The sequence below is a fragment of the Rattus rattus genome, chromosome 5 (genome assembly GCF_011064425.1).
Source record: "Rattus rattus isolate New Zealand chromosome 5, Rrattus_CSIRO_v1, whole genome shotgun sequence".
Taxonomy (NCBI): Eukaryota; Metazoa; Chordata; class Mammalia; order Rodentia; family Muridae; genus Rattus; species Rattus rattus.
The window spans coordinates 97,602,267-97,629,626 of record NC_046158.1 but is presented as its reverse complement, the minus strand read 5'-3'; the positions used below and the strand labels follow the sequence as shown (position 1 = coordinate 97,629,626).

The 27,360-nt window shown below is 39.0% G+C and overlaps 1 protein-coding gene across 1 annotated transcript in view; it reads left to right on the top strand.

The window, feature by feature from the left end:
* Nucleotides 1-27,360, top strand: part of Ino80 (INO80 complex ATPase subunit) — a 96,686-nt gene that overhangs the window by 22,731 nt on the left and 46,595 nt on the right. The window contains exons 7-24 of the mRNA XM_032903970.1: nt 1,121-1,335; nt 3,093-3,146; nt 4,486-4,689; nt 5,779-5,974; nt 7,301-7,368; nt 9,013-9,222; nt 9,915-9,995; nt 11,526-11,621; nt 15,927-15,986; nt 16,775-16,917; nt 18,161-18,245; nt 19,093-19,210; nt 22,025-22,110; nt 23,160-23,327; nt 23,507-23,640; nt 24,539-24,606; nt 24,918-25,011; nt 26,077-26,248. Coding sequence (XP_032759861.1) covers nt 1,121-1,335; nt 3,093-3,146; nt 4,486-4,689; nt 5,779-5,974; nt 7,301-7,368; nt 9,013-9,222; nt 9,915-9,995; nt 11,526-11,621; nt 15,927-15,986; nt 16,775-16,917; nt 18,161-18,245; nt 19,093-19,210; nt 22,025-22,110; nt 23,160-23,327; nt 23,507-23,640; nt 24,539-24,606; nt 24,918-25,011; nt 26,077-26,248 — 2,252 coding nt within the window. The remainder of the gene's footprint in view (nt 1-1,120; nt 1,336-3,092; nt 3,147-4,485; nt 4,690-5,778; nt 5,975-7,300; nt 7,369-9,012; nt 9,223-9,914; nt 9,996-11,525; nt 11,622-15,926; nt 15,987-16,774; nt 16,918-18,160; nt 18,246-19,092; nt 19,211-22,024; nt 22,111-23,159; nt 23,328-23,506; nt 23,641-24,538; nt 24,607-24,917; nt 25,012-26,076; nt 26,249-27,360) is intronic.

Sequence of the window (27,360 nt, the reverse complement as noted above, 5' to 3'; positions counted from 1 at the left end):
GTGGTACTTTTTTGACTTTAAGTGTACTAGAAAATTTTATCTATAAAACTATAGTCACTTTTTTCTAATTACTGACATTATTGACCTTGTTTTACATTTATTGTGTGGGCTTTTATAGACGTAGAAAGACTTATGAATTGTAGACTGCAAGCTTATGGACTATAATGAGCACTTGGTAGGTGGAAGCAGGAGTCTGCTGAGCAAGTTCTCGTTAGCTACATAGAGGTTAAGTCCACCTTGGGCTCCCTGAGACCTTGTCTTACAGCCTCCTCCTTCCCTTCCAACTCAAGAAACAAAACTATAGCTATAGGTTGCTGCACAAAGGTTTAGACAAAAATAGTCTCCTTCCTTTTATCTTGTACACTCTGCCATTGTTAAGAGTATTCTGGGATGAGAAGCAATTGGTTATGCCTGGGGAAGTGTGAAGACTGACAGGAGAGCGGGATGAGTTATAGCGGTGTTGTGGGGGTTAGGTGAGTCACTCCTGATGCACCTCTGTAGTTTCTGCATGTTTGCCAGGAAATGTCTTCTTTTCCTTCTGACCTCTAAGCAGTTGGAAAAGCAGGAAGGGCATGGGACCAGAGTTTTAAGGTATCTGTGCAAGGCAGATTCTGTTTCCCTGAAGATAAGAATTCTGCTCAAAAAGCATCTTTTTTAGCCTTCCCTTCTTTTCCATACCCTCCTTATCTTCCACTCTCCCTCTCAATGTAAAGTATTGCTATTTGGTTTTTTTTTTTTTTTCCTTAAACATTTTATTGGCCTATCAATTGATGCAACTTTTCCTGTTATTTTCTTTAGTTGTCTTGCATTTCCACGAATTGGAAGTAGGTTTCCATTCTGTGAGTGTCAGTTGAGGCCAGTGATTTAGCTTTATAACAGTTCCACAGTGTGGAGTCCAACTCACTTGGTTTTTTGAGTTTTAACCTCAGTTTTTCATGTTGACAAAGGTAATGTCAATGTCCAGTGTTCTTTTTAAGTTAGTGAGATGCTCCTCTTCGACTATTGACTGGCCTGATAGCAGGAAGGAAGAACACTGCCTGCCTCTGGTAGAGTGAGCAGAGCTCCTGAATGTTTACTCACTGGTTCTGTCCAGCCTTGTGAGCATCTCTTTCCTTTGCAGCCAAGTTGAAAAAAGTGAAGAAAAAAAGACGACGCGATGAAGAGTTTTCCTCTGAAGAATCTCCACGGCACCACCATCACCAGACCAAAGTCTTTGCTAAGTTTTCTCATGATGCACCTCCCCCTGGAACCAAGAAGAAACACTTATCCATTGAACAGCTCAATGCTCGCCGCAGGAAAGTGTGGCTGAGCATTGTGAAAAAGGAACTACCAAAGGTGAGTGCGTCGGGGGAGTGAGTGGTGGGTGAAAGGGAGGGATGGGAACAAGGTAACAGGAATGGGGACAGCATCCACTTGTAGATATTCAGGGATATTTGTGATGTCTCTTACAACCCCCGGAAGTAAGCAAAGTAAATAAAACTGACCAGCATGTGGGTGAATGGGGATATGAGAGATAAGAAGAGAAGGGCCAGATGTAACAGAAACAAGTCAAACATGTATTTACCTATGTTATGTAATAGAGTCAGTTTTTAGGGGTAGAGGCTAAGTGTGTGTCTCCATGATTTTTATTTTCAAAGAGTATGTACTGAAAGAAAACAATGTAGTATGTAAAACTAAAGACCAAATGAACTCTGCAGGACCGTAGAGTGGGTGGAGCTGCTCACCCACAAGCATGCCATCCGCAGTTTGATCTATGTATGATCTGTTCGTAGTTGAAAAAAATCTGCCTTAGTGCCCTTTGATGATAGATGATTTTTCAGGAAGATAGTTGAAATTGTTGTTGAAGAGAAAACTGTAGCATATGAACTAGTTAGAGGAAGTTACTGAGAGAAGGCTGAAAAAAATCCCCTGAGGTGTGATCACTTTAGAATTGCTTTCAAGACATTCTTATTATCCTGAGACTTCAAACACCTTATTAGCATGGTAGGGAGATTCAGTAGGCAGAACGCTGCCTCTTTTGTCTTGTCCAGAATTAAATGGGCATGATCGGCAGTCGGGCTGACCATTTACTTTGAGGCATGGTTTCACACACAGTCTTGCTGGCCTGGAACTTATGAAGTCAGAGACCCCTTTGCCTTTGCCTCCTGAGTAATGAGATAAAAAGCAGGCGCCACCACCCTCAGCGCTGGTTGGGAGTTCATTACCGAAGGATTGTTACTTTTAAATGGGAGAGGAAGACTCAGAGCCCAGGGAAGGAACTGCTAGGTCACCTTATGTTGGGTTTCCTTGGGATTTTTTATTGAAGACAAGGCTTGGGTGGTGGTCAGAATCTGAGGAATAGTGGCAGTAGTTTGCTCTTGTTGGAGGTAGAGCTAGTACACCAAACTGAAAAGCCAGTTTATGTTTCTTATAATGATTCTCAGATCTGGGTGCCCTGCTGCCTTCAGCTTTGCACATTGGCCCAAGAAGGCGACATGCTTGAATCAGGTTATAGTATCCTACTCCATTCAGACCTTATAAATTCTTTCTAGAAGTGTACAGATTATTTAAAGGGCCGGAAACATGTTTAGTTTGTAGACTGCTTCCTGCAATAGTGTAAGGACGTCAGATCTAGTCCCCAGCACTCATGTAAAAAGCCAAGCATTGTGGTTTGTATGTGCCTATAATCCTCGTACATGGGAGGTGATACAGGAAGATTTCTGTAGCTTGTTGGCCACTCAGTCTCGCTGAATCTGAGCTCCAGGTTTATTGAGACCTGTCAAAAATAAGTAGCAAAGTGATAGAGCAAAGTACCCAATGTCTAATGCTAGCCCCGACACACATGTGCAGCTGCTCATACATTTAAACACATACACATGCATATACCACATGTACACAAGTAGAACTAAAATAAGATTAAAGGCAGCTTCCACAGGAGCTTCTTGTTCCAGTATTTAGTAGTTTTATGGTATGCCAGACAGTGCCTCTGAATGACTTTCAAAAGAAATTTGTCTTGTATGTACTTGACATTTTTTCATTCCTTCAGGAATTAAATAAAGGCTATGCAGTCTTACTTAGAATTGAACATTAAATATTACTTTCAAATGTTTTAGGCTAACAAGCAGAAGTCTTCAGCTCGAAACTTATTTCTTACCAATAGCCGAAAGGTAACATTTTTCCATTTTCTATTTTGTCTATTGTGTGTTCTCCTTTGGGCTTATTCTCACTACTCTCACATGTTGTGATCTATTGATCATGAACTGGATAGTATATAAAGAAACATCTAGGTAGTCTATTCTGTTTAATAAGTAAAATTGTTCTTATATTTCTGATATTTTGAACTTTTTGTGTCAAATTAATCTCTGGCTCTTTAGGATCTGGGCTCAGATTTTTCATTTAAGAAATGACGGGGCTCACAGGGATAGCTTGGTGGGTAATGGCCCTTTGTGGACGACTTGACAGCCTGAGTTCAGTCCCTGGAACCGCTTAAGGAAGGAAAGAGCTAACTCCCCACAGTTGCCCTTGCATATCCGTACGTGTGCCATGTACATGTGCACCTGTACTCTCATCTGCCACACACACAGTAATAGGAACTACAAAGAGAAAGGTGGGCGTGAGGAAAATAATAGCTTGTGGTAAGTATTGGATGGGGTAACAGTTTTAGTCTGATTTGCCAGACTAGTCTCTCAGCTCCTCTATTTCCTCACCTGTAAAGTAGAGATTGTGATGACACTGCTTCTGTAGAGTTTTTGTGAATAAAGGATACATTAAAACATGTTACAATATGCCTCACATGTCAAAAAAGAGCAGTGATGGCTATTTTTATTATCAATGTGGTAATAGTGCTTTGCAACTTCCCAGTAAATTTCAGGTCTTTTTGTTGCATGACTTTTTCTGGGGAAATATGAAGAAATATGCTTATCCCAGTTAGGGTACCGAGGACTGGTCAACCATTTAGTTTAGTTGGAGTTACTTAAAGGTACATGGGCAACTTAAAGACAGACTACCACCAAAGAAAAGCCACGCCCTACCCTACCCCACCCCCAGTTGTTAACTATATATCCTTCATAGCAACGGGGTCTCCTGCACACTGCTTAGGTAGCCACAGCAGTAGCTGCCTCTTCCCTCACTCATGTGCTTGCTGCCTTATAATTTCTTCCTACCTTTCACAAAGGAACAAGTCATAATGGTCCAGTCTTGTGACAGTCTCAAGCTAATAAATACAGTAAGGGAATTTCATGCATAAAGTACAGAGTTCCACAATAGTAAGTATACTTTGTTTCACCCAAAGTGGTAGATGTGGATAGGTATCTTAATTAGAATATTAACCTCAGGGGTCTGAGTCATATTCACAGGCATTAATCAAAGCAGGGGAGAAGGAGATATAGTTACCTCTTTAGCAGCATTGTGGGTACTAAAAAGATTGGGGGACAGTGATTTAAAGTCCAGGCAGAACTGTTCTTGGAATCGGGTTCTTCCCTGGTACAATAACAATGCTGTTTGCAGCTTGCCCATCAGTGCATGAAGGAGGTGCGCCGCGCTGCTTTGCAAGCACAGAAAAATTGTAAGGAGACCCTGCCTCGTGCCCGGCGCTTAACCAAGGAGATGCTTCTGTACTGGAAGAAGTATGAGAAGGTGGAGAAGGAGCACCGCAAGCGAGCAGAGAAGGAAGCTTTGGAGCAGCGGAAGTTGGATGAGGAAATGCGGGAGGTGGGGCAAAAGCTTACATATTTTTGTTGTTTGTTTTGGCTTTGGGTTTTTTTTTGTTTGTTTGTTTGTTTTTCTTGGTCTGGTGTGGTTTTGCTTTTTGAAACAGGGTTTCTATATGTAGTCTGGCTATCCTAGAACTTACTCTGTAGACCAGGAAAGCCTTGAACTCACAAAGATCCGCCTGCCTTTGCCTCCTGAGTGCTGTGACTAAAGGCATGTGCCACCACTGCCAGGCAGAAGCATACACATTCTAAAATCTGTATTTAGTACCAAAGCACTAAAGTTTGTTGCTTTGAGTCTTTGAGGTAGTAGCTCTGGCTTTCCTGGAACTGGAGATATAAACCAGGTTATCCTCAAACTCCCAGGTGCGCTTGCCTCTGCCTCCTGAGTTTCTAGCCCTTTTCTGTATTCTTTCTTTGTTTTATTTTTTTTCTCACTTTATTTTATGTGGGTGGATGTTTTTCCTCTATGTATATGTGCACCACACGCATGCATGCATGCAAAGGCCAGAAAAGGACAATGGATTCCCTGGAACTGGAGTTCCAGGCTGTGTTACATAGGGACAGTGAGCAATTCAGTTTTCTGAGACTTATCTTCTTTTCCATCTACCATTTTAAACTGTAGCCATTACTATTGATGAATGGGATGTCTCTCAACTGAGCTAGGCTTTGTATGTCTAATAGTAGAGAATAAGTAATTGTCTGACATTGGTAAAGCAGGTGGAATGAATGAAGGAAAGGTAGGTCAAGAAAAGGAGAGAGTTGGGATCAGAGGATGTGGTTTCAGATGTAACCTGAGTCTTTTTCAGAGTAGAGTTTTGGAGCCTTTTCTGGTCACTTAGTCATCCTTTTCTCTTTTTACTCCCTTTCTTCTTTTCATCCTTCCTCCTTTCTGTTCCCTTTTCTTTCTTTTGAATTTATGTTTTTGTGTATTTATGTGTTATTTATTTGCAATAGTTGCCTTTTTAAAAGTAAAAATGTCTTGAAGGAATTATATGGAGGCTTTTATTAAGATTTGCTAAATTCTGTTGACTACATATAATTTATGATTTGGATGTTCTTACCATCTTCAATTTTCCCCCTACTTTAGGCCAAGAGGCAACAGCGAAAACTCAACTTCTTAATCACTCAGACAGAGTTGTATGCTCATTTCATGAGTCGGAAACGTGATATGGGCCATGATGGAATCCAGGAAGAAATTTTAAGGAAACTAGAAGATAGTTCTACCCAGAGACAAATCGACATTGGTGGAGGAGTGGTGGTTAACATCACCCAGGAAGACTATGGTAAGTCTTGGGTCAGGAAGTAGAGGGAGCAGTTAGCCTTCATTTTTCCAGCCAAAGTTGTGTATGTTAAAATTCTTGGACTGGAGAGATGGTTTAGTGGTTAAAAGCACTGACTGCTCTTTCACAGGTCCCGAGTTCAGTTTACAGCAACCACATAGTGGGTCACAACCATCAGTAATGGGATCTGGTGCCCTCTTCCAGTGTGTCTGAAGACAGCTATAGTGTACTCATATACATACATACATACATACATACATACACACACACACACATACCTACATACATACATATATATATAATAGAATGTTTTTTTAAAAAAAGAAAGAAAACAAAACAAAATCCTAAAAAAGAAATCTTAAAAAGAATTTAGAACTGTTTAGTTTTAGTGACTGTATACACAGTATCTCTTAAAATGGGGAGATAGAGTATTTGCTTAGCTGCATGAAGCCCTGGGCTTGATACTTATCATCACATAAACCAGGTGGTAGTGATCTCACACTTCAGAGGGTTAGGCAAGAGGATCAGAAGTCGGAAGTCATCTTCAGTTACATGCTAAGAGTATTTTTACAAGGTAGTAATTAAGATCGTGTTGACCTAGAAGTGCAGGAGAATGGAAATATTTCAGAGTATCTTGAGTGTTAGCACATGTATAGATTTCATTTGCTTTCTCTTCACATACATAAAATTTTGATCTGCATGTTGGTCTTGCCTATCCTGACAGTTGGTATCAATTTATTAAGAAACCCTAGGCCTGGGGTTGGGGATTTAGCTCAGTGGTAGAGCACTTGCCTAGCATGCGAAGGCCCTGGGTTGGGTCCCCAGCTCTGAAAAAAAAAAAAAAAAAAAAAAAAAAAAAAAAAAAAAAAAAGAAACCCTAGGCCTGAGAGATTATAAATCTTAACTCCTAGATGGGTTTTGTGTGCTGGCTTTCACTCTTGGAGTTAAGAGACATCCACAAATACTTCTAGGTTCACTTCTAGGTTCTTCTACTTGTTTGTTTTTGTTGTAGGTTTTTGTTTTTTTTGTTTTTTTTTTTTTTAATTATTTTGAGATAGGGTCTCAGTCTGGCTGTCCTGGAACTCACTGCATCAGACCAGTGGCCTGGAACCCACAGAAATCTGCTTGCCTCTTCCTCCCAAGTGCTGGGATTGAAGTTGTATGTCACCACGCCTTACTTTTTTCTAGATTCATGCCCATTCCTCGTCCTTTGTTAGCCTTAGGATAAATACAGTGGGAAACTGGGGATCCACTTATGTGTGGGATAAATCTTTGAAGACGGTAATAATACCAAGTGCAATAAATAATCTACATGTTTTCTCTTTTCAGATAGTAACCATTTTAAAGCCCAGGCCCTGAAGAATGCTGAAAATGCTTACCATATTCACCAAGCTCGAGTAAGTCTTTAAGTGAAAAGGCAGGCTGGGCATGGTGGCCATATCTTTGATCTCAGCACTCACAGCACTCAGGAAGGCAGAGTCAGGTAGAGCTCTATGAGTTTCAGGCTAGCTTGGTGTATAAGATCAGTTCTACACCAGCCAAGGATACATAGTGAGATGCAGCTCAAAAAAAAAAAGGCGGGGGAAAGAAAGGAAAGGTATATTGTAGTTGTCTTGGGAAATGTGCTAGCTTCTTATTTGTATGTTCTTTCTTTATTCTTACTTTATTTTAGTCTCTGTTCATTGTTTTCAGTTAAATTCACTGGTTAGTGTGTGTGACACTCTATGTGTAGGGTGAAGGCTTTCTGTGTGTGTACACATGGGTGAGTGTGTGTGAGAGACTCAGACTATATATAGGGTAAAAGCTTTCCTTACTTCAGTCACAGATGGTTATTGCCACCATGTGGATGCTGGGAATTGAACTAGGTGCTCTGGAAGAACAGCCAGTGCTGTTACCCACTGAGCCCCGTCTTGCTTCAGAATAGTTCTAAGAGCTTGGGATGGCAGAATTGCAAGCGTTCACTTGTATAGAATTTCTACTATTATTAACGTTGAAAGGTTTAGAGTTGAGCCTCAAACTGGTTTTTGTTGTTTTGTATCCTCTTGACTAATCATGGTTGTTTAATGAAAAAGATTGTCAAGAGTCTTATGCCTTGAGAAAACTAAGTAACTGATTTTGTTCACTCAAGCAGTAATTTGTCCTGTTATTTCTGAGCTAGTCAATTTTTTTTAATTATTTTTATCCTGTGTGCATGGGTGTTTTGCTTGCAAGTATATGTTTGCAAAATGTGTGTGATTGGTGTCTACAGAGGCCAGAAGAATGTGCCAGGTCCCCTGGAACTGGAGTAAGGTAGTTTGTGAGCTATCATGTATGTGCTGGGAACTGAATCCAGGTCCTCTACAAAATAGCCAGTGCTCTTCTGACTCATTTCTCTAGCTCTTGAGCCAGTGATCTTTAATAAAATTAATTAGAAACTGCAGTTGGGTTGAAATGAGTGAAGCCAGTGCAGTTCAGTGTACAGCAGAGGAGCCCTCTGTTACTTTCTTAGGCTTAGGAATCGACACTGCCAGGTGTGGTGGTATGCACCTTTAATCCAAGCACTTGTACTGTAGAGGAGTTCTCAGGCCAGTCTGGTCTATTTACTGAGTTCCAGGACAGCCAGAGCTAAGTGGAAAGACCCTGTCTCAAAATACCAAACAAACAAACAAACAAACAAACAGAATAGACCCAAATTTCACCTTGACACAATTTCTTCAATTAACTTTGTATTAAAGCCTGTTTGCTTTTAGTATTTACTAGGCATGTTTATATTTTACAAAGCATCGACTTTGATAATGACAGTTTCTATTCAAGTAGATCATGTACTTTAATTATGGTCAGCATAATCTCTTATATACTCAAACTCTTGTTATCAAAACTTGTAACAAAAATTTCTAATTAGTGAGTAATGTAGCTTAGTATGTTAATAAAAACATTTTAATATAATTGTTACATTAACTCAATAAGATAGTAGAAACTTCTATTTTTATTATAGTGTAAAGTATGTTAATGAATTTTACCTTTTTTATTATGTATGTTTCTTGACATATTTTATTTTTCAGACAAGGTCATTTGATGAAGATGCAAAGGAAAGTCGGGCAGCTGCTCTTAGGGCAGCAGACAAGTCTGGCTCTGGGTTTGGAGAGAGTTATAGCTTAGCGAACCCATCTATCCGGGCTGGTGAGGATATTCCACAACCCACTATTTTCAATGGCAAGTTGAAAGGTTACCAGCTGAAAGGCATGAACTGGTTAGCAAATCTATACGAACAGGTAAATTTTAGAACTATGCCAAGCCTATTCTTTTTACTTTATTATCTGTTTTTCTTTTGATTAATGTAATTGTGAAGTGAGTTTATCTTTAGCTTTTTTTTTTTTTTTAAGATTTACTTCTTATTTTTATTTTGTCTGTATAAATGTTTGCCTGCATTGTATGTAACTACACTACAGGCATGCAGTCTTCATGGTGGTCAAAGAGGGCATCAGATCCCTAGAACCAGACTTAGAGCTGGGTGTGAGCCAGGTGGGCGTAGGAACTGAACTTGCATCCTCTGCAAGAGCAGTGAGTGCCTTTAACCGCTGAGCCACCCCTCCATTTCAGACTTCATTGTCATGGTAGAGTCAGAAAGGTATCCATATGTCTAACTGCAATTCTGTGTGTAGCCAGTGTAAGGTATGCTTTTGGTTGTCTTGGTAAACTGCATTATTTGCTTGATATGTGCTACGTTGGGTGAAGAACTGGCCTTAGTCTTGCTCTAATATATCATGAATCACACATATAACTGTAGTGTTGGCAAAAGAAACCATTGTAGTAGTGATTAATGAGTAGTCTTGGTACTGAGTATCTCTCCAATCTTGGTTGATTTGGTCCACCGTCTTTGTTAGCTCTTTTGGCATTAAGTGAAATGAATTCTGTGTGGTGCAGTCAGGTGCTGACCATACATCTCTCACTTCCTGTATTTCAGGGTATTAATGGAATTCTTGCTGATGAAATGGGTCTTGGTAAAACTGTACAGAGCATTGCCCTCCTGGCCCATCTGGCTGAGGTGAGTAGATGGGTTTGTCAATCTTGCTCTCCTGAATTTAGGCTTCTCCTCTTCAATTCTCTTTCAAGACAGGGTTTCTCTGTGTAGCTTTGGCTATCCTAGACCTCACTATATAGATGTAGCTGGGCTCCAACCCAGAGATCTGCCTGCCTTTTTCTTTCAAGTACTGGAATTCAAGGCCTATATCACCACTGACAGTGAACCACTTAAAAGCAGTGTTACTTGTGGTAGTGTATCAAAATAGCAGAACTTGTTACTATGTTTGAAGGCCATTTTTTTAATAACGGTTTACTTATTTGCATTGGTGTTTTATCTGCATATATATCTGTGTGAGGGTGTAATTCTGGAACTGGAATTACAGACAGTTGTGAGCTACTCTGTGAGTTCTAGGAATTGAAGTCAGGTGCTCTGAAAGAATAGCCAGTGCTTTTAGCCTCTGAGCCATTACCATTACTCCAGCTCCAGACCTGTTTTGTTCTTTTTTTTTTTTTTGGTTTTTTTTTTTTTGAGCTGGGGACCGAACCTTTAGGGCCTTGAGCAAAAAAACCCCCCTGTTTTGTTCTTAATGGGACCAGGACACTGTTTGAACAGGTATAGCTAGAATTCTTGTCTTTTACTTCTTTTAAGAAGTACTGATACAGGGGTTGGGGATTTAGCTCAGTGGTAGAGCGCTTGCCTAGGAAGCGCAAGGCCCTGGGTTCGGTCCCCAACTCAGGGGAAAAAAAAAAAGAACCAAAGAAGTACTGATACAATGTTATGGACTTTATGATTGCAAGAAGTGGTACTGGATTTTCATCACAATACTGCTTTTTCTAGCTGTGTCATATAGTCAGCCAGCCCACTTAACTTCTTTGAAGTAAGTCTTTAAATCTCTGGTGCCTAGTTTTCTACCTTTTCCAAATCAGTGGTAATATATACCTTACAGTAATCTCGTTCTCCTCCTCATCCTCTTCCTCCTCCTCCTCCTCTTCTTCCTCTTCTTCCTCTCCTTCTCTTCCTCTTTTTTTTTTTTTTTTTAAATTGAGACAGGTTTTAGTTAGGTATAACTGTAGCAGTCCTGGAACTCATTCTGTAGAACAGGGTGGCCTGAACTTAGAGACTCACCTGCCTCTGCCTCCTAAGTGCTGGGATTAAAGGATTGAACTGCTGCCACCGCCATTGCCTGGCAGATTTTATGAAAATTAATTGTGAAAATGTGTAATATACACTGTGAAAAATTAACATTCTTCTAATTTAATAGCAGTGAATTGTGATAACATAGTAGAAAATAATAAAGTGAATCAGTATGCTGTACACATTTTAGGAATGAAGTCACGAGAGTTATTGCTTAGTACTTAACCTCCCTGGTGTGTCTTTATTATACTTACATTGCTTTTCATTGAATCCATATGTGTAGACACTTGGGAGATAGGTACACTTTCTCTTATTAAAGTGATTCCTATTTTTAAACTTCTCTTGTCATTAATTTATTATTTAGCATTAAATAGCTTCAGTTTTCCTACAGCTGGCTGACTTCATTTTCTGTTGCAGAGAGAAAACATTTGGGGACCTTTCTTAATAATCTCACCTGCTTCTACACTTAATAATTGGCACCAGGAGTTTACAAGATTTGTTCCTAAATTTAAGGTAAAGATGCTCTTGTTCTTTAAGATAAGCTTTCTGTCGCTTCTTTTGCCACTTACTGATTGACTCCTGTTGCTGTAATAAATGCTGTGACTGAAAGCACGGGCAGAAAGGGCTCATTTCAGCTCACAGCTTTATATCCCATCATTTAAGGAATTCTGATCAGGAACCCGAAGGCAGGAAATGTGCTGCTTACTGGCTTGTTCTCATGCATGTTTTGCTCAGCCTGCTTTACTCACTCAGGTGAAGGAAGGTGTGTCACTGCCCCCTGCAGGATGGGGCCTCCCACATCAATCAACACAATAATGTACAGACTTGCTTAGAAAAGACTAATCTCTTTTTTTTTTTTAAAGATATTTATTTATTTTAGGTCTATGAGTACACTGTAGCTGTCAGACACACCAGAAGAGAGCATCAGATCTCATTATAGATGGTTGTGAGCTACCACGTGGTTGCTGGGTTGATCTCAGGACCTCTGGAAGAGCAGTGTTCTTAACCGCTGTGCCATCTCTCCAACCCAATCTTGTTAATTTTGAGATAGGGTCTCTATATGTAACCTTGGCTATCTTAGAGCTCTCTATGTGGACTGGGCTAGCCTTGAACTCAGAGAGATCCACTGGTCCCTGCCTCTGGAAGGCTATGATTAGAAGCTCGTGCTACTACACTTGGTATATAGCCCAATATTATGGAGGGCATTTTCTCATTTTCTCATTCTCCTCTTCTCTGTCTCCAGATTGCTGGGGTTAAAAATCTGTATCTCACTTTTTATTTTTATTTTTAAATGTGCAATGTGCAGTTATGTGTGGGTAGTTGGATCTTTGGAACTGGAATTACAGGTGTTTGTGCTCCACAAGCGCGGTAGGTACTCTTAACTACTGAGTCATTTCTTCAGCCTCCATGGTTTTTTTTCCTTTGATACAGTCTTATGTGTCATAGGTTGTCCTCAAACTTGTTATATAGCCAGTGTTTCTAAGTATGCCACCACACAAGGTTTATGTGGTTTTAGGAATCGATCACAGAGCTTCGTGCATGCTAGACTATCACTCTACAAAGTGAACTACTTACCCAGTCCCTTTTATCTGTATTTGATTTATTTTCTTCTCTTTTAGAGACAGAATTATACTCTACCCCGAGTACTCCAGGAGTCTGTCTTAGAATGAATCTTCTATGTAGTCCAGGCTGGTTCTGAACTTGTGTAGGCAGTCAGCCTCCTTCAATTTCTAACATAGGATTCTAGGTGAAACATGACATCTAGCTGTTTTGTTTTGTTGAGACATGGGCTGGCTTTGAACGTGCTGAATGACTGGGGATGACTTTGAACTCCTGATCTTCTTGCCTCAACCTGCCAAGTGCTGAAAGTATGAGTCATCATTCCCAGCTGCCTTATATTCCTTTCTTAGAAAAATTACTTATGACAGTAATAAGGGGGCCTATACATCTTTATTCTACATAAGTGAGAAATTCAAAGTCCAATTTAAGTTATTTGTAGTGTTTTCCATATGAATTGATGATCAAGGTGAGATGATAGAAATAGCTGTCTTGTTTCAAAGTAGATTTTGCTAAATTTTATATTGTATTTTAGTCTCTTCATAATAACCATTTTTCTTAATACTCTAAAGTTAGTCTTAGCTCAGCTTATAATGGCTACATAGATAGTGTAAAAATTGATTTAACTAATTCAGAGAGGAGAAAATGAGATTGACTGGGCTAGAGATACTGTCCAGTTGATAGACCGCTTGGTTGCTATAAATGAAACCACAGATTTGATCCCTAACACCTAGCACTTCATAAAACTGGTGCTGGCCCATTTCCTGGCACGTGGAAGGTGGAAGCAGAAGGACCTAAGGCTGGGGGCATCCTCAGCTATAGAGTAGGTCTCAGGCCAGCATGAAGCCCTGCTTCAGAAGATCAGGAAGTATTGTATCAGCTTAGGTATGATGTAGACTAGACACTTGTAAATAGTTTTTGTGCTGAACACGTTGGCCCATAGCTATAATGTTGTTACATGTGATGCAGACTTAATTTCAGGTCTATAAGGATATGAGATTGGTTCAATTGAAATTTTCTCACGAAATTTTAGGCATATGAAAAATGGAAATAATTCTTTGGTCTTTCTTTTCAAATGATGGCTGGCTACATGTTGAATACAATGTCAAAAAATAGTTCTTAATTTCTGTACAGCCACTGACGCTGCTCCTTCACTGGCCAATAGATGGCAGCATGGTGTTACTTTAAGGCAGCAGTTTCTCAATCTGTGTCAACCAGCCCTTTCAGAGTTCACATATCAGATATCCTGCATATCAGATATTTACATTATGATTCATAACAGCAGCAAAATACATTAAGAAGTGGCAATGAAAATACCTGTATGGTTGGTGGTCCCCACAACATGAAGAACTGTATTGAAGAGTTGTAGCATTAGGGAGGTTGAGAACCACTGCTCTCAGTCTTCATCCAGATCTCTCCTTTCATTAATGCCTAGGGCTGAACGTTCATGCGCAATTTCAGTTTTCATCTTGTATATTTGTCTCTTGAATTTCATTTTAATGTTAGTATATGGGGTATAAAATAGAATCTGGTATCCTAGTCTTATGTGTGTCCCCTCTTGGATTTTCTATTTAACTTATTTTATATTATAAAAATACTCATACCATAAAAATGTATCATTTTCCCAAGAGAGTGGTATATACCTGTCATCTCAGCACTCAGGATGTTGAGGCAGAGGATTGCCACAAGTTTGAGGCCATCCTGATTTATGTAGCAAATTTCCTGGCCAATCAGGACTACTTAGCAAAATTTTGTCTCAAAAACCCAGTCAAACCAAAAACATACCATTGTTCAGGGTTGGCAGGCTAGACCAAGAAGTGGAGGCACTGCCACCAAGTCTAGAGACTTGAAGTCAGTCCCTCGCACTCAGACGGCAGAAGGAGAGAGGTGAATTCTGCATGTTGTCTTTTGACTTGCCCCTGTGCTGTGGCACAAGAGTGTTCACACATGGATATATGCACATTCACATACATATGAAATAAGTGTATTAAAATTCTACTCTCGTAAAAATTTCAGTGTTTGGTTTAGTAGCTTTAAGTATTCATTGTGTTTTACGACTCTCACTGTTCTCATCCCTACTGTCTTGCCCTACCCTTAAACCTATGTCCACTAAGCAATAATTTATTTCCCTTTGCCTCTATCCTCTGGAAAATACAAATATTTATTTGCCAAATGCATCACATAATTGGACACCATGCAGTATATGACCTTACTTGCTTGGCTTCTTTCATTCAGCATAAAAATTCCAGGTTTCCACAATGTAACATATCAATGCTTCATTTTTTTTAATAGGTAAAAAACTCACTGTATATTTTATTTTGGTTCTTGCTCATCTGTTGATGGATTTTAGGGTGTTTTTCACCTTTTAGCTGCTCTCAGCCACAGAGTTATAAAGCATTCATGTATATTTTTGTTTGAATAACATGTCTTGTTTTCATTATTTTAAGGCATATGCCCAAACTGATTTACTGGGTCATACTATATTTCTGGTTATTTAGAAACCTGTTTTTATGTGGTCTGTAAACTAAGATTAGATTGTACAGTTTGTTTTAAGTTACTGAATAAAACATACCTCATAGTACGCAACATGGGATTCAAATATGTGTCTTTTAGATATATATATTTATATCACTGTTCTCTAATCACACTATTCTGTTGATGTGTCATTAATGATTGATTTATAGTCTTAAAACAACTGAGTCGTTCCTCAGGGACCACGTGTACTGCAAAGCTTAGAATCTACAAAGGGTTTGCTGACCCCGGTACAGTTACTTCATTGTTTTTATTGCCATTTCTCTTAGGTTGTTGAAAATGTATTTACTTTCGTGTTAGATGAAGGTTCTACTCAGGGTTATGACTGAATCATATCAGACACAGATCTCTGATGCTGAGGTCTGGGAATTGAGTGAATTTCGTGTTGGTGTCTGAAAAATGTATATGGCTATGACTAGGACTTCTTCACGTTACAACTTCTTTATTTTTTTCATAAAATGTGATTTGCAGAGGTGTTTTTGTTTTCGTTTTTGTTTGAGACAGGGTTGCTCTGTAGCCCTGGCTGTTTTGGAACTCACTCTGTAGACCAGACAGCCCTGAAATCACAGAGATTTGCCTGCCTCTGCATCCCAAGTGCTGGGATTAAAATTGTGGGCAACCACTGCCTGGCCTCTTACTAGTTTCTTATTAAGTCATTCAGAATAACATTATTAATAATGCTTACAGTTTCTTCTCATGAACAAAATAATGTATTGATCTGTTTTCCAGGTGCTACCATATTGGGGAAATCCTCATGATAGAAAAGTTATCCGGAGATTCTGGAGTCAGGTAATTTCAGTCTCCCTCTCCCCTTCCTCTCCCTCCCCCTCCCCTCCTTTCCCTTCCCCTCCTCCTTCTCCCCACGCTCTCCCTCTCTTGCTCTCCTCTTGGTCTATTGTTCTCTTTGGCTTGAGTAAATTCCTCATGCATACAAAATCTACAATACATTTTTGGATATGGGGCAAATAAAAGTGACCTATTTTCTTTAAAAAAAAATTAATGTGTATTTGCATGGGCATATGTATAACAAATATATGCAAGATCCTTAAGAGGCTGGAGGGAAGGGCATTAGATCCCCTTTAACTAGAGTTACAAGTGATTTCTGCATCACCATGCAAGCTCTAAGTGAGCTGTCTCTTCAGTCCCGCCTTCCTTTTTCTTCCATGAACTGTAAATTATTTGATTGAAAATGCTTCAGAAACATTGGACATTTGCATTTTACCTCACTGCATCTTTCAGTCACATAGACGGAAGAACATCTATTCTTCTTCTTTTTAAAGGAGTGTTCATACTTTATTACCTTTTTAAAGACAAGATCTCACTCTGTAGACCAGCCTGACCTCAAACCCAGAGATCCTTCTGCCTTTGTCTCTCCAGTGCGGGGATTAAAGATGGGTACCACAACTCCAGGCCTCCTTTAATACCTACTGGAGAGATGGCTCAGTGGGTTCTGAGCAAGCATGATAATGTACATTCAATCCCTGGAACTTACTCATACTTACATATGTACATTAAAAAAATGGTTCTTGAAAACTTTGACGTAATATTTTTCCCTATTTTTCTTCTTACGTTTGTAGAAGACCTTATATACTCAGGATGCTCCCTTCCATGTGGTCATCACTAGCTACCAGCTGGTGGTCCAGGATGTCAAGTATTTCCAGCGGGTCAAGTGGCAGTACATGGTACTGGATGAAGCTCAGGCACTGAAGAGTAGCTCCAGGTGATATGCACAGCAGAAACCAGCCTCATGGGTGGCAGTCTTCACATAAATCAGCAAGGGCCAGAATTTCAGAATGTGACATAGCATGGTCTATGCCTGAGCTATTTGCCTAGCCAGAATGGAGAAATTCTTTGTATTTTTTCTTTGAAACTCAAATATCATGCTTAGAATATTTTGATTTTTCCTCAATATTAATTTCCTCAGATAATGGTTATAACTTTCGTTGTTAAAGAAAATTCTGTATAAGAAAGGATCTTGGCCTTTTCTTTGAGGGATGATTTTTATACAAGAACTCTGAGCAGCAAGTAGACTATTAACTCCATGAGTATTAGAGGTCATCTCTTTTTGGTCACTTTTTCTCCAGTCCTTGAATGGTTATTAGCCCTCAAGGAGTCTTTTTATTATAATAGTGCTTATGTATATAATGTGACTCGGTGCTGTTCTACATTGCATATGCTGTGTTTCTCATGTGAACCTGCAGGACTTTCTCATAGAGGTTTGTGTAATGGGTAAATGAAATGTCCCATCCTAATGAGGACAGTCATTCATGTTGTACTCTTTGAGAGAAGACCTGCCTGTGGTTAAGAAAAGACTTCCTTTCACATCCACCCTTCCACATGTGATTTGCAAAAGCATAGAGTAAGACTTTTGACACTTTGTTTTTTTAGATATGTGCTTTCCAAATAGATGACTTTTTGATTTTGTTTTTGTTTTGTTTTTTTGAGACAGGATTTCACTGTGTAGGCGTGTAGACATAGCTGTCCTAAACTCATTCTGTAGACCAGGCTGTCCTCAGACTCAGAGAAATTCACCTGCCTCTGAGTGTTGGAATTAAAGGCATATGCCACCACAACCTGACTGAGTTTAGGGTTTTTTGTTTGTTTGTTTGTTTTGATTATTTTATTGTTGATGTTTTTCTTCCTTCTCCTCTTCTTCCTCCTTCTCCCTTCCCTTTTCCGTTTCCTTTTCCAAGATAAGAACAGTTGGAAACTGTAAAGGTCCCATTTTACCTATTTTTGGATTTTTTTTCCCCCCTCTAAGCTATAATTCCAACGGTATTGATGAGTCTCACAATTCTGGGATTTTTATCTTCATTTTTGTTAAAGAATTTTTGATTGTGTGCATGATACAGTACATAATTCTTAAATATATTTGGAAAGCATTTTTAGAAATGTTGGGTTTTAGTATAATTACAGAAAGACATATTGCCAACTTATAATTTGTAACTTGTTTTCTTGAACAGTGTTCGTTGGAAGATTCTCTTACAATTCCAGTGTCGGAATCGGCTTTTGTTGACTGGAACCCCCATTCAGAATACCATGGCAGAGGTAGGCACTATTCAAGGTAATAGTGTATATCTTCGTAAGACACCTATACCCACACTGGACTCCTACCATTTTAGACAAATAATATTCACCACGTAGTCGTATTAGATTGTAGCTTCCTAAGTGTCTTGTAGGCAGCATTCTTATTTCCTTATTGTTTATCAATTGTGTTTCTTTTTGTTTCCTTAATAAATATTGAGTACATTAGGAAGTGTTTCCCATCTAATACAGATAACTTTTTACTCTAGAATTGGAAAATAATAGTCTCTAACCCCAAGGGCCTCAATTTTTTTCATTAGAATTCATCATAATAGGATTCAGAAAACTTTCTCTAAAAGAGAAAATAGTATTTTACATTTCATAGACAGTACATTTCACTGTTAACAACTGCTTGTTTTTGTTTATGCAGTATGGAAGCAGTCATAAGTAGAGTGTAATTGAATGGCTATGTTATGTTCCCATAAAACTTTATTCATGAGAACATAGGACCAACAAGAGAGCCTCATAGGTGGTAATTGTCTAGCCCGTGCTCAAGGGCTCTTAGTGGCTATTCATACTACTCTGCAGAGTGGTCAGCTGGGGAGTCAGCTGTGTGACTGTCATCTTTAGAACTATACTACAGAATCTCAGCAGTGCATGTACTTCTAAATTTACAGTTTGCAAATAATTGAGAAATCATTTTTTGTTACATATTTGGGTTCATTGAGCAAGCATGTGTTTGGATTCATTTATCCTTTCTGTCTCATAAACACACATTCATTTGTTAATTTACTCCCCAAATCTTAATATGTAGTCATACAGTATCATTTTATGGCACCATATCTGTTTGATATTTTTCTTTTGTTTTAAGCTCTGGGCTCTGCTACATTTCATTATGCCAACACTATTTGATTCCCATGAAGAATTTAATGAATGGTTTTCCAAAGACATTGAAAGTCATGCTGAAAACAAATCTGCTATTGATGAGAGTAAGTATTACTTTGCCTTTCCTCTTTTTGTGTGGAGTTTTAAGACTCTGTAACCCAGGTCTCACACTACAGCCCAGAATGGCTTGGGATTCACTATGTAGTGTGGCCTCAAACAGATATTTCCTGGTTCAGTTTTCCAAGAGCTGGAATTACTGGTAGGAGCCACCACACCTGGCTCTGAATTTTATTTTCCATCTATTAGTATGGGCAACTATGTACATTTTTTTCTGTGTGAAGAATTTCTCTTTCAGGATTCCTACAAGAGTTGAGGATAAAACTGTTACAAAGTAGTTAATATACTGTTAATGAAATAGCTAGGGCTGGAGAGATGGCTCACTGGTTAAGAGCACTGACTGCTCTTCCAGAGGTCCCGAGTTCAATTCCCAGCAACCACATAGTGGCTCACAACCATCTGTAATGAGATCTGGTGCCCTCTTCTGGTGTGTCTGAAGACAGCAACACGGTACTCATATACATAAAATAAATCTTTTTTAAAAAAAAAGTATCTAAGGGTTGGGGATTTAGCTCAGTGGTAGAGCGCTTGCCTAGGAAGCGCATAAGGCCCTGGGTTCGGGTCCCCAGCTCAAAAAAAAAAAAAAAAAGACCAAAAAAAAAAAAAAAGTATCTAAATGCTCTTGTGTTAAAAAGAATAGAACAGGGGTTGAGGATTTAGCTTAGTGGTAGAGCGCTTGCCTAGCAAGTGCTAGGCCCTGGGTTCGGTCCTCAGCTCCGGAAAAAAAAAAAGAATAGAACACTACTATAGACAGTCTAATCTAAGTGAGATATATAAAGCTTAATAAAAATACTTCATTTTGGTTTGTAGGCATTCTGTCTTAGGGTTTCCATTGCTGTGAGCAGACACCATGACCAAGGCAACTCTTACAAAGGACAACCTTTAATTGGGGCTGGCTTACAGTTTCAGAAATTTAGTTCATTATCATCATGGCGGGAGTGTGGCAGCGTGCAAGCAGACATGGTGCTAGAAGACTGAGAGTTCTACATCTTTCTCCTTAGGCAACAGAAGGAGAATGTCTTACTGGGTATAGCTTGAGTTTAGGAAACCTCAAAGCCCACCCACACAGTGCCTTACTTCTCCTACACAACCACACCTACTCCAATAAGAGCATACCTCCAAGCATTGGAACACATGAAGTCTATGGGGCCAAACCTGTTCAAACCACCACATTACCATGGAAACATCACATGAAAAATATATTCATAGGGAAATTATATAACAGGTCATAGTTTTTCATTTTTGTTTTTCTTATTAAAAAAAGTCAAATATCAGAGAGGTTATCTCTTATTTTCCTTTTATATTAGGATTTAAATTTTTTTCTTTTAATTTTTCTAATTGTTGGATGGGAAGGTATATACTACAGTGAGCTTGTGGAGGCTATAGGGCAATTATGGAGTTGTTCTCTTCTTTGTTTTTACCCATATGTGGGTTTTGGGGAACTTAGACTTAGGCCACTAGGCTTGCTTGGTAAGGATCTTCATCTATTGAACCATTTCATCTGCCCTAGGATTTGTTTCTTTTGCAAACATTTTTAACCTTGTTTGTCAATAGCTTTGTATAGACATAACTTGACATCTACTAATTATAAGAAAAATTAAGTAGGGTCTGGAAAGATGGCTCAGTGGTTAAGAGCCCCAGCTGCTCCTCAAGAGGATTTGTGTTCAATTCCCAGAATGCACTTGTAGCCACTAGTTGTCTGTAACTCCACTTGAGATATGACACTCTTTCCTGACCACATTAAACACTACATATGTACATGGTGCTCAGACATGTATACAGCCAAACACCTATACACAGTAAAATAAATAAATTCTATATGTATAATTTTGGGGAAACAGTGACCCAGTTAGCTTTCTGTTGCTGTGGAAAAACTTCGTGATCAAAAGTAGTTGGGGGGGGGGTGGGGGATTTGGCTCAGTGGTAGAGCGCTTGCCTAGGAAGCGCAAGGCCCTGGGTTCGGTCCCCAACTCCGAAAAAAAGAACCAAAAAAAAAAAAAAAAGTAGTTGGGGGAGGATAGGAGTTTACATGGGTTATACGTCCCAGTTGTAGGCCATCATAGATCTCAGAAGAGGAGCAGAAGCAGAAAGTTTGAAGCAGAAACTGAAATATAGACCTGGAGAAACACTGCTTTCTGACTTGCTTTCATGGGTTGTTTAGCCGCCTTCTTGTTTTACCCAGGACTACTACCCAGGGTGGCACTGTCCACAGTGGGCTGGGGATGCCCTAATCAATTAGTAATCCAGAAAAAGCAGCCATGTGTAGTGGTGCATGTCTTTAATCTCAGAACTCAGGAGGCAGAGGAGGCAGGTGGATCTCTAAATTTAAGTCCAAGCTGATCCATAGAGGGAGTTCTAGCATACCCAGAGCTACACAGTGAGGCCCTGTTTCAAAAGAAAAAAGGAAAGGAAAGGGAAGGAAAAAGAGAAAAGAAAAGAAAAGAAAAGAAAAGAAAATGTCCTCACACTCCAGTCTTGATGGGAAAGAATTCCTTAGTTGGAGTTCTCTCTCCCCAGGAGATGCTACTTTATGTCAGGTTGATAAAAACTACATAGTACACACTGGAAGTTCCTTTTAGCTTTGAGTTGATCTTGATGCAATCTCCCAAATTTCTAAAAGTGTGTTTTAATGTAAACAGTCTATATAAGATGCTTGCTTTTCTACTTTGGACCTAGTTTATTCTTTTAGCGAATCAGCGAGCTCAGTGGCATTTGGAGGGTGTTGGAGAGAGGAAGCTATAGTTTGTTTTGACTGTCTTCAATCAGTATATAGTGCATTATTTGTGGACTTCCTGTTTCAGATCAACTCTCTCGATTGCACATGATCTTGAAGCCATTTATGCTGAGAAGAATCAAAAAAGATGTAGAAAATGAATTGTCTGACAAGGTAAGAAATAAACTTACTGAGTTTGAATCTTAGTAGATACTAACTTAAACTTTGTAGGATATTTCCTTGATACATATTTAGTTGAAGGATAATTAGTTTGATAAAGAAGATCTTTGAGGGCTGGAGAGTTGGCTCAGCAGTTAAGAGCTCTGGCTGCACTCTTCCAGAGGTCCTGAGTTCAATTTCCAGCAACCACATGGTGGCTCACAATCATCTCTAATGGGATGTGATGCCCTCTTTGGTGTGTCTGATGACAGGTACAGTGTACTCATATACATTAAATAAGTAATATTTTTTTAAAAAAGATCTTTGAATTTGAACAGTCATAGGGGACCTAACCAAGGCAAAGTAACATTTTTTTCCTTTTGTTAACAACTCTCCTCCTGTTGGTTTTGTTTTATATTTATACAGGGTCTTAACACTGTAAGCTAGGCTAGCCTGGAACTCATGTAGTATAGGCTGACCAAACTCTGAATGATCTTCCTGCCTGTTGAGATTATAGGTGTGAGCCATCATGCCTGGCCATACAAATGGAGAGTTTGAAACATTGCAAAAATAGAATAATATAATAACTCCACTTTTGCACATATTACAGCATAAGTCGTTATTAGCTCGTGGCCATCCCTAATTCATGTATTCTGAAACAAATAGTTTCACGCAGATCTCTCCAAGGTTTTATTTTCATTTGAAACAAGATCTCACTGTGTAGACCAGGCTGAAGCTGGGCTCAAAGCATGGAGCGTTTCTTGCTTTTGCAGAACTCCACATACTGGGATTAAATCATGCACTATCATGCCCTATAGATTTGGTCTTTTTTAAAGTCAGGTATCATCTTTGAGCAAATGAATAATACTGTTAACCAATTTAGTGCATTGTAGAAAAAAAAAATCCCTCTTTCTTTCTCCTTGATATACCACATGGTGCTTGTTGTACACTAAGAGTCCTTTCACAGTTGGCATGTAAGATGTAGGTGTGAGTATGTTTGGAGAGTACTGTGAAGAATGATGGTTTCACCTGAAATGTTTTGTTTAAAAAAATTTTTTTTTTAGATTGAGATTCTAATGTACTGCCAATTGACCAGCCGACAAAAGCTCTTATATCAGGCACTAAAGAATAAAATTTCCATTGAGGACTTATTGCAGTCTTCGATGGGCTCTACACAACAAGCACAGAACACCACCAGCAGCCTCATGAATTTAGTCATGCAATTCAGGAAGGTAAGACTTAGTCACTTGCTTTGATGATGTTTTTATTGACCTGTTTTGTGGAAAGGACTCTAGGCTTGATTCCAAATAGACCACTGGAGATGAAAATGGGAAGGTAAATATTCAGGAAGTTAAACATTCAGCAATGATGTCTGCAAATGACAATGTTGTCTTACCATTTCTCTTCATAGGTGTGTAATCACCCAGAGTTATTCGAACGGCAAGAAACGTGGTCTCCATTTCATATTTCCCTAAAGCCATATGAAATTTCAAAGTTTATCTATCGTCATGGACAAATCAGGGTCTTCAACCATTCACGAGATAGGTGAGCAAATAATTAACATCTGGTGATGATGAGTGTTTTTGTAATTTGGCTGAGTGGGCACATTTATTTTTAGTAGCCCTAGAGATTGAACTCAAGGTCTCATGCTTATAAAGTGAATGGTCTACTACAGAGATTTATCCCTAGTGCAGTAGGTAAATTTATGATTCATATGATGAATGTATGAGTGTCCAATAAAGAGATATTTAATAAATGGTAAACAACCATTCAGGGTGCTTATGGGGGGGAGTTGGAATGCTATTAATGCTCCCATTAGATGGCCTTAAGCACCTTAGCCATTTCCATTACCTACCTGTATACAGGTGTGTATTTGCACCAAAAGTCAACAGGTAAAATACTAAAATGCCTTTGTATACTAAAGTGACTTAGAGTCACAGTTACTGCAGAACTGAGTCTATTACTTTTTATAAATTTACTCTCTCGATAGTGTCTGCTTAAAAATGTTGAGATAATCACTTAGCTAATATGCTTCTGGAATCTAGACTTTTCTGTTGTGCTCTTAAATGTATATCTGTATGCCAGCTTTTCAGAGCTATGGACTTTGAAAGTTCAAAGCTTTGTTACAATATTATTCCTCAATGTGACCCAATGAAGCTAAAATTGAAGATTATTTAACAGATTTGAACACGAGAAAATGACCAGAGTTGTGCTTTTGTTTAGTTTAGAATTGATAATGTGTGGAATAATGAGAGATTTACATTATTGTAACGATTCTGAACTTTCTGACAATTGTTTCATGATTTGCATGGTTACATGACAAAGAACTTTTTATGTGTAGAAATAGTCTTAAAAGATTTTTCTTATTTTGGAGCCTCCAGCTTAGCTAACTTTCCAATATTTTTATTTCCCTTGAGAGTTACTTTAATTACTTGTTTTACAGGTGGTTGAAGGTTCTTCTTTCTCCATTTGCACCAGACTATATCCAGCAGTCTCTCTTCCATAGAAAAGGTAGGTGTTTTGATCTTTGTTAGGAAGGTGTATCTGGGATTTACCAGGGTGTTCTTAGTTTTGCCTGTAGACAGATTTTGTTTTGAACTAGTAATGGTTTGGACTTTTATTTTGATTAAAATAAGGTTGATAAATTAGTGACTAGGGAGGTGGCTTAGAATGGAACATTAGCATTTGCTACACTAATGTGAGAACTGGAGTTCAAATCTCTGCAACCCAGGTAAGTGCTGCCTGTGGTAGCCCTCTGTAAGCCTGCACATGGTGGCAGAAACAGGATCCCTAAGAGTCAGTATTGTTCTTTGATTTTCCAGGTATTAATGAAGGAAGCTGTTTTTCTTTCCTTCGATTTATTGATGTCTCGCCAGCAGAAATGGCAAACCTCATGCTTCAGGGACTTTTGGCCAGGTGAGAAGTTTGCTTACTGTTTGATAGAAGAGCATTGGGAATAGGCAGGGACAAAATGTGATAATGTGAAGTTAGATATTTAGTATTACATCATTTGGGCCTTTTTCCCACATTAGTAATTTTTTATGAACTAGGAATGATGGTGATACATACCTGTAATCTAAGCACTGGGGAGGCTGAGGCGAGAGTATTGGGTGTTGGAAGCAGGTTACGCTGCATGAGACCTTGTCCCACCCACCAATAAAAAAGAATTATGGGCTGCAGAGATGGCTCAGTGGTTAAGAGCACTGACTGCTCTAAAGAGGTTCTGATTCCAATTCCCAGCAACTACATGGTTGCTCACAACCATCTGTAATGGGATCTGATGCCCTCTTCTGGTGTGTCTGAAGACAGTGACAGTGTACTTATATAAAAAGATTAATAAAAAGAATTACTTTTATTTTTCTATTTGTGTTTGTATATAGGTATTTGTAGATATGTTTGCTATTACATCAAGCATTCTGGGAAATTTAGTTCTGCACTTTTGTTTTCAAAATGGCTTTCACTGATTTTATTATATTTGTAAATTTATTTTTAACTCTTTAAAAAATGTTAACTGGTGTTTTGCCTGCATGTATGTCTGTGTGAGGGTTTTATAGACAGGCGTGAATTGCCATGAAATGAGGATGCTGGGAATGGAACTTGGGTCCTCTGAGTGAGCAGTCAGTGCTCTTACCTGCTGAGCCATCTCTCCAGCCCCCATTATGGTGCTTTTAATGTAATAGATAACTCATTAGGAATTATTGTCTCCCCGATAAGATGGTTTGTATGCTAAGAGTTGTTGAAATAGAGATGTGTTTTTGAATATTTTTGTATTTGCTTACTTTTTGTTGTAGCTTCATAAAGCATTTTATTTTAAAAACAAATCATGTCAAGAAATATATAGAGTGAAAGTATGAAATGGCCTTTTTTGAATGTTGGAAGAAATTGTTCCAAAATGCTCAATATCTATGATAATGAGATAGATCCTTGTGAGCTACCAAAGTTCCCAGGAGCACTGAGAATGCACATTTCTGTTTGTTTCAGGTGGTTAGCTCTTTTCCTATCTCTGAAAGCCTCCTACAGGCTCCATCAGCTGCGCTCTTGGGGAGAGCCAGATGGGGAGAGTCATCAGAGATATCTGAGAAATAAGGATTTTCTTCTTGGAGTTGATTTTCCACTTTCCTTCCCCAACCTTTGCAGCTGCCCTTTGTTAAAGGTAAGCCACTCTCTGTGCATAGATGTCCTCAAGTACCCCTGCGGAGCCTGGGCTGTGTATTGAGTTACAGTCTACCATATGTATGCTTTCTAGTTTAAATGCTCTATATAACTCTGCTGTGGTGAACAACCGATTGGCTTGCTTTCTTTATATTTTTCCTTTATTTTTATCTTATATGTTGGGAGTTTTGCCTGCATGTGTCTGAAGTGTAGAAGGCTGGAGCAAGAGGACTACAAGTTCAGAGACAGCCTGGAAAATTTAGTGAGACCCAGTCTTCAAATAAAAAATAAAAATAGGCCTGTAGCTGTTGTAGTAGCTTGCCATTTGCCCATTTTTGATGTTGGTTAGGATTTATTTGCTTGAGTTCCATGTGAAAATTCATAAAAATGTATGTAGCATATTATGTCTGAGGGCTTTAAAATTTGCCCATGGCTTTCAGGCAAGAATGTGCTAACTGTTCATAATGGCACATATCAAATCCCAGTATTGTGCAGGTGGAGACAAGAGTTCAAGTCCAGGGGTTGGGGATTTGGCTCAGTGGCAGAGCGCTTGCCTAGCAAGCACAAGGCCCTGGGTTCGGTCCCCAGCTCCGAAAAAAAAGAATAGGGAAAAAAAAAATGAGTTCAAGTCCATCCTTTGATACATAATGCTTGAGGCCAGCCTATGCTTCCTTGTCTCAATAAAGAAAATAAAAGTTATATCAGTGTCTGATGAATATGTACATGTATAGCAAAAATTGCATGTACGGACTTATAGAAGAAAATGTTCACCATCCCTTTATATATAGTCTTCCTTTATTTTCTTCTTGTCCTCTTCCCCACCCTCTCCTTGTCATTCCTCTTCCTTCTGGTAGGTGTATGTGTAAGGCAGATCCAGATTAAGTGGGAGAGGTTGTTTGTAATATGCTTATGACAAGTGGGTTCAGTGGAAAGGGGGCTTGCTCCTAAGCCTGAGAAGCTGAGTTGAATCTCAAGAATCTGAGTGTAATCCTCAGATGATGGGAGGAAACAACTAGACTCACCAAGTTGTGCAACACTCACACACACATTGCAGAAAAGAAAGCTGGAGGACAGTTGAATGTCAACTTCTGGTCTACACCTACCCACATATAT